Below are 7,329 nucleotides of genomic sequence, written 5' to 3'. Positions count from 1 at the left end.
ATTAATGTATGAGGTGTTAGATATGCAAAATATTAAGTATATAGTGGTATGTATGTAAATTTTCCTAAACTAAAAAGAATGGAGCATAGCTAACATTTTGAGAACTAGAAATTGGTAGTCGATAATTTTTTGTCATTCGACACGCATTACAAATAGAAGAATTTTCTTACTATATTTCATCCCATATGTCCTTAGATTTTTCTCCATTTCAATTTGTTTATGATCGATCGCCACCCATTATTATGCCATGACACTATAGATGAGCTGAGAGAGAAAAAATTACAGTAGTTACAAACTAATTCACAACAAACTCAAAATAGGACATCCCACGCGGAGCTGTTCTTCGTCCCCGCCGCAGATGGCCTCAACGCACTTAGCACACTTCGCTCCTCAGCTCCTCCCTGCATCCCCACCCTCTCTACATCATCACTTGTAAATCATTACTGTATAACCTGCCACAAAACCATATAGTTTCCAACCAAAATATTTCTTCTTTGGAAACGAAGCACAGTACGCCAACGATTCCGTTCATCTACATAAATCCAAAAATAGCAAACGTTTCCTTTCTATCGTTTCGCTCCTCCATCTCCCATCGTAGAGCCTTCAATCTTTTAAACAATTCTTTCTCTCTGCCCAAAAATAGCAAAGATGCGATTTTTATCTACCGCTGTCTCGTCATCCTTACAAAATTCCTTCATTTTCCTCAGATTTCCTTCCTCCCCGAAAATCCGCCCTCGGACAGCTCGTATCCATGGCCTCCTCCGTGGCTCGAATGCCCTCCGACGAATGGCGCCACCACCACGCTTCCCGCCTTCACGTCCGCACCCACAAACCTATCTCCAAGATCCTAACCCGTATCTCCACCTCCATTAACACCACAGCCGCCGCCGCCGCAGCCGCGGCTTCAGCAATCGTCCTCATCGGAGGAGGCGGCGAGCCACTATCGCCGGCAACGGAAACCAAACGCCGTCAATCCCAAATACTTGACCGTTGGGCCGCCCGACAGGCACGCGACATGATTACGACTATAGAAAGACAGGCCCATGAGGCAGAATTGTCGGCGCTCTCCACGACGACTCAGCCCGTCTCCGCCCGAGCTGCCTCGCTCCTCCGCGAGACCTCTCCGGACACCTCCGTTGCTGCCGCCGTAGCAGATGTCGTTGGCAGCGGCGGCGGTGCGGTGGCCGCGGACATCCAGCCCACCGTGCGCGCTTCATCGCTGATACAGATGTGGAGGGAGCTGGAAGCTGAGGCAGGGGTCTGCCCCACGCCTCGCGCCAGCATGGCGGCTCCACCGCCAGCCGCCGAGGCGGAGGAGGCCCTCGGCGGGTCGGACACAAGTAACGAGGCGGACGCGTTCTGCGACTTGGAGAAAGCAGCTCCATCATCGCCTCCGACTTCGTCCGCGGTGGAGATGGAGAGCGAGGTCACCGAAAGGAGAAAGGTCTGGGATATCATAAGAATGCTGAGCCTACAGGTCTCGTCCTCCCCGGCCTCCTCCGGCAATAAGCCAGAACTGTCGGCGAAGGAGATTACGGGTAATACGCCAGCGGCCACCCTTTTGCCTTCGTCGGCACCGTTGCCAATGCCGGACACCAGCAAAAAAGCGTTGCGTGTAAGGGGAAGACTGGTGATGGAAAATTTTCATTTGAAGCTGGAGAAAGAGCGCAGACTAGAGGTCGCCGCGCTTGAGAAGCGCCACCCTGTTTCTCGATTCCCCTTCCGGGGCCGCATTCAGGTAACATTCAAATGAGTGATGCCATAGTAGCTCCAAATATCCAAAATGCACTTTTTAACTGACATTTTAATTTATATTCAGTCATTGATTAGGTTGAGATCCCTGCGACAAGAAGTAGCGACAATCAAACATCAACAATGGTCTCAAAAATTAGAAGCAAAGAGATTTGAGACTGGATCAAATACATTTTTCTCAAGGTATTTGCTCATTTTGCTTGAAGGTTGAAATGATATTTTTGCACTTAGTTCTTTATTTCTTCATCAACTGATAGCTCAGAACATGCCCTCTATTTGTGAACAATATTTAAATTAATGGCGAGTATTACTACTTTTACATCCTTGTAGGGAAAAACCTGCAGATAGAAGTGAACTTGATATCATTGAAGTTCCAGCTGAAGAAAGTCTGAATGTCATGGAAGTTCAGCCATCAGATCCTCATGTTTGCGTCTTTGCAATTCCCATTAATCATTCTAATGGTGAAAATAACCTCTTCCCAGAATTAGCATCCACAGGAGAAACGGAAAGCTCGCCACTAGACTTCTACTCGCCATTGTCCCAACACGAGGATCTGCAAGAAAGCAGAAGCTCTAAAGTTTCATGGGATGAGAAAAGCTTATGGGGGAGCAGCCTTGATTGGCAAAGGCTTTCAAATTCTCACTCGCTGCAAACTTGGCATGGTGAGATTGCATCAGAGGGGACAGAAACATCTTCTCAAGAGCAACAAATCGAATCTCCCCAATGTAAATTGTTATTACAACCATGGGTGATAAGAAGAACTTTCTATAATGACTTACTAAATACGAGCTTCACCGAAAATAGAGAGATTCAAGAACTGCTGGAGATGTATGTTGTGTAGTCTTCTTGCTAGTTAACTATAAGTTTTCCTTGTTATGCAAATTCAAGGTTTTCATAAAATAACAAATATGAATTAGTGAAGCATAAATTTAAGCTTTCTTCATAGAACTCCTAAGGCAATCTGTATTATTCGACTCGTTCCTTTTCAGGAAAACAGTTTCAACTTCTCTTGCGAGCGAATTCTCTGCCAAAATGAACCAAATGATTGAGTCATTTTTACACAGACAAGGACAACAAAATGCTGATGTAATTGAAAGAGAGCAGTACGAAGAACAAGGCATCTGGAGACAGAATTATGAAAGCAGTTCTGATCAAGAGGTGGCTGCAACATCACTGTCACAATTATCCTCTGCAACTTTAAGTGACCAGGAAATTTGGAAAAATACTTCATTATCGTCATCCTCTCAAATATTGCAAAACCAGGATCATTGGCAAAGATTTTCATTACCGTTGCAAAAAAGCTGGCAAAGTTCTTCGTCCACACAAAATTCATCACCTAGTTTTCATGTAAGTTTAAACAAAAAATCTTTCTGATCAGAACTTTTTGTCCAGTTGAAGAGTTAAACATAAACGTTCATTCACCACTGATCTTTCAAATGCTGCAGGAAGGGGAAGATATGCACGAACTGAAGAACAGTGTTGCTCAGATACATCACGAAATTTCTGAGCTAAGGAAATTAGTTGAGAGTTGCCTGGACTGGCAGAAAAAGTTAGATCATTCAATAAAGCAGGAAGCTTTTTGTGCTGTCAATCAGTTGGGTAAGTTTTTTCTTTATATTTTGTTTTCCTTAACTATTTCCTCAATTCTATGAGTAGTAATTGATTTTGTTGTGCTCCTATATTTATGATGATTCTTGTAGTTTGGATAAGAAAATATGTTTTCCTTAACACTACCGTTGCCAGATCTCAAGTTCTGAATGAGAAAAATGGAGGGTTGTGTAACATTCAATATATGATTTATTTCATTTATATGTTCATAACATAAATTAACATTCAATATTTTCGTATAGCTAACATTATAATATAACAAAACTATAGAATAACACTACTTCTAAATTTTATCACATTGTTTAAAAAATTCATATTTATATACAAACCAAGTTCCAAATCAAAACCAAGCTCAAAGGACTAATAATGAGGAAGAATATTTTCATTCAGTTTTTGGGGATTATTTTCTTCAATAAGGAAATGTGCATTAAAGCTCTGCATATATACTCCGCAATAGGATGGTTTTTTGAAAGAAAAAAATAGGCACCTTCCAGAAGACTATTTACTACCAATGTTCCAATTTCAACATTAGAAAGAGATTGGCCCAAGAGCTGCATACCTTATTAATTGAAGGCCATCAAGGAGACTCAAAATTGAAATTCTTGCTAAGTCCTCCTTGAAACATACCCCACAAAATGATGAATTGAACCAAACTTATCATTTTTCAAAACATGTTTTGTAACTGGAGCAACATAAGGAGCCCTTACAGAAATTTTGTCTGTTTATTTACATTTTCATTCATCTCAAGTCTATGTTTTGGAAGTTTGCACTGTATTCTTTATTTCATTAATCAGCTGGAAGAGGAAGTCTATTGCATAATTCAAAGTGCATGCAAGGAAGGAAAGACAATTGTTGCATCTGCTGTGAAGCACAAGTTGACACACTTTTATACAGGTACAGATTTTAACACATATAATTGAAATTGAAGTAAATATTTGTAAATTACTATTTCATAACACAAATTCCACTACTAGATATATTTCTTCTTATAACTTCTTGTTGTCAATACTATTTAGGTGTGGCCACATGTGTGCTTGTTACAAGTGTGCTAAAGAGTTACAATGGAGCTGTGGTAGGTGCCCAATTTGCCGCTCTCTGATCGCCGATGTTGTTCGAGCGTATCCAAACTCTTAAGTACTGATTCAGCTTATTTAATCCACTGATCAGTTTCTGATAGTTTGGATGAAGCAAATCTCCTTGAGCTCCTGTTTAGAAGAACATCCATCCTAACTGGCCAACTTCTTATACATTGCACTGCAAAGCTTGCCATTTTGGCAGTTGCAGTGAGAGTAATAACAGTCTTAGGTGTCTTTTTTTTATTCTTTTATGTTCATGGAGAGTGAATATCTCTTTCTTCCAGTTTTGTTATCTTTGGTGGAGCTATAAATTGCTCTGTCTATATGTACCAATACAAGAAGGTTATTTTGAAAAATACATTTTTCATCAACTCTTTTTGTCCTTACAGTTGGAATTCACAAAAAGATGAAAGAATTCTGCTTGTTTCCATTTTTGAAATTAGAATGCTCAGAAAAGAATAGAAAAAGTCAGAATAAGTTGCAATTGGACTTTCAAGTATGTGAAATGATAGCTTCCAAAGAAACTAGAGCAGGATTGGAAAGAGTTTTGTGTTTAAGGAGAGGCAAGAAAGGTTTATATAGATATTATTTTTAGTTTTGTATTATTTGGTGAGTAAATGAGAGGTGGAAGTCAACCATATATGCTATATAGTATATAGAGGCATGTCCAAAACTGACGTTTATAAACATATGGAGTAAAAATTCATAGAAGCTTAGTCATGATTGTTTTGTAATTTCATTGTTGTTTTAATGCATTTCTTCTTTATTTCTTTTGAGGAACCAATAACTACTTCAAAATTGACTACAAAATCTGAGCTATAATGTCTTTTTTATGCTATATCAAGAAATGTTCTGTAATTTCATGGTTGCTTCAATACATTCCTCCTTTATTTTTTCTGACGAACCAATAACCTCTTCAAAATTGACTACAAAATCTGAGCCATAATGTCTTATTTATGCTATATTATGAAATGTTTGCTAACTGAGCATAGATCTGAATGTTAATTTGAAGCATTGCTGCATAACAATATCATCATCATTAAGCCGACCTTCATCCCACTACGTTAGGTCGGCTACATAAATCCTTTTTCCCCATCGTGTCTGGACTTGGTTAAAAGTAAAATTCTCATTTAAATCTAATAAAAAAAGATCATTTCTAATATTTTCTATCCAAGTCTTCTTAGTTCTATCTTGACATTTCTTAACATAAGTTAAACCTAATAGATATATTCTCCTAACTGGGTCATCAAAAGGTTGACATTTATGTGACCAAATCATCTAACAAAACTCTCTTTAATCTTATCTACCACTGGAGCTACTCCAACATTTTCATGTATATACTCATTTTGCATTATGTCTCTAAGAGTAAAGTCACTCATCCACCTGAGCATCCTCATCTCTGTAAAACTTTACTTCATTTTATTTATCTCTTTTAATGGCCAACATTTTGTGTCATAATGTATTGCAAGTTTCACTACCATCTTATAGAATTTTTCCTCAAGTTTGAGGGGTGTTATATCACACAACAGGCCCGATGCATTCCTCCACTTCAACCATCCAACTTGAATTCTACTAATAATATCCTCATATATTTCATCATAACTCTAGACAATAGATTCAAGATATCTAAAATGTGTTCTCTTATTAACGAATTGATCACCCAAAGCCATAATTCACCCACTAGATCTATTAATACTAAAATTATACTTCATGTATTCTGTTGTTTTTTTGTTCCTAGATTTAGGTTTGCTTTTGTGTAGGTTTCTTGTTTGGGATATGTAGCCAATTGTGTGTTGCTTTTGTGTAGCTCTTAGGTGCCTATTAATAGGCTTTAGCTTGTATTAGGAAGGCAGCCATGGAATAAAGGAATTATGATTTGTGGCTCACGGTCCCCCTCTCCTCTCCCTCCTCACTCCCTCTCAAGATCTTGCAAGAAAGATCTCTTAATCTTCTTCCTTAGGTTCTACAATTTGGTATCAGAGCTTGGTGGAGATGATTAAGGAAGAAGGAAGTTCTTGCATTCGAGAAAGAGAGGAGGTTTCCGGTGATGACCGGAAGGCAGAGTTGCCGGACTCGGGTGAAGCCGGTCGGGCTTCTTGATCGGGAGGTTTGCTCGTACTTGCGGAAGGAAGGATCGAGAGTTCAGCGGGCAGAGCAGAATCGGGATTTTTGGATCGTCCGAGTAGGCCGGACGTCCGTGCGGCTTTGGCTGTTTGACTTGGACGGCTTGCAGAATTTCTGCATTTGAGGAAGATTGAGGGCGGCTCTCGGTTCAAAGGAGGCGAGCTGTTGGCCCTTATGGATGAAGCCGGATTTGTACAGGAGCAGGACTTCTTGCGGTTCTTGCTGATCAAGTTGAGGAAAGAGAAATCAAGAGGCTGGAGGCCGTCCAGAAGGAGATCGAAGACATTGTGGACGCAGTGGCTCAGGTGGAAGCTGTGAGAGCTAGCGAAAATGAGAGGCAAACAGCCAAAGGAGATCAGACGTCCGGTAGGGTTACCGGAGGCGGGATCAGACGGAAGCCGGTTTTGGTCGAAAATCGTGAACAGAATGTGAAGATAGGATGAAGCAAGGCCTAGAGGGAGGCGGGGCGATCCGTGTATAAGAAATCAGAGAAGATCGGAGGCATGGAAGCTGTTGAGGCCGGATTTTTTGCTTGATTTTAAATCAAGTTTCAATCGGTCTTGAAGCAGATTTTTTCGGTTCTTTGGTTGAAAGATCAGTTTGGATCTTTGCGGTGGAGTTTTGGATTTTCGGTGGAGTCCAGGGAGACACTGAGGTAGTGTCTGCTGCTCTTGGAGAGCAGGGTTGAAAGTGTAGGGCGCTGGGAGATGCGAGGTCGTGCGGTGCATGAGGAGTCCGCATAGGAGCGCGAGGCACTTGTGACGAGCGG

General features: G+C 40.7%; 1 protein-coding gene across 1 annotated transcript; it reads left to right on the top strand.

Moving 5' to 3' along the window:
• Positions 1-275: 275 nt before the first annotated feature.
• LOC110095747 lies at positions 276-4,988 on the top strand. The gene is made up of 7 exons (XM_020821407.2): positions 276-1,738; positions 1,820-1,935; positions 2,083-2,580; positions 2,742-3,099; positions 3,198-3,351; positions 4,155-4,254; positions 4,377-4,988. Exons 1-7 carry the CDS (start codon positions 752-754, stop codon positions 4,492-4,494), a joined length of 2,331 nt encoding a protein of 776 aa, XP_020677066.1. The 5' UTR covers positions 276-751; the 3' UTR covers positions 4,495-4,988.
• Positions 4,989-7,329: the final 2,341 nt, after the last annotated feature.

The sequence above is a fragment of the Dendrobium catenatum genome, unplaced genomic scaffold (assembly GCF_001605985.2).
Source record: "Dendrobium catenatum unplaced genomic scaffold, ASM160598v2 fragScaff_scaffold_116, whole genome shotgun sequence".
Lineage (NCBI taxonomy): Eukaryota > Viridiplantae > Streptophyta > Magnoliopsida > Asparagales > Orchidaceae > Dendrobium > Dendrobium catenatum.
Note: the sequence above shows the minus strand (reverse complement) of the source record. Positions and strands in the feature narration are given on the sequence as shown.

Excerpts from the sequence above, each read along its gene's own strand:
- LOC110095747 (XM_020821407.2), top strand. The coding sequence starts at position 752 with ATGGCCTCCTCCGTGGCTCGAATGCCCTCCGACGAATGGCGCCACCAC. Across the intron at positions 1,739-1,819 it reads CCTTCCGGGGCCGCATTCAG|TCATTGATTAGGTTGAGATC; the intron begins GTAACATTCAAA and ends ATTTATATTCAG. Across the intron at positions 1,936-2,082 it reads TCAAATACATTTTTCTCAAG|GGAAAAACCTGCAGATAGAA; the intron begins GTATTTGCTCAT and ends ACATCCTTGTAG.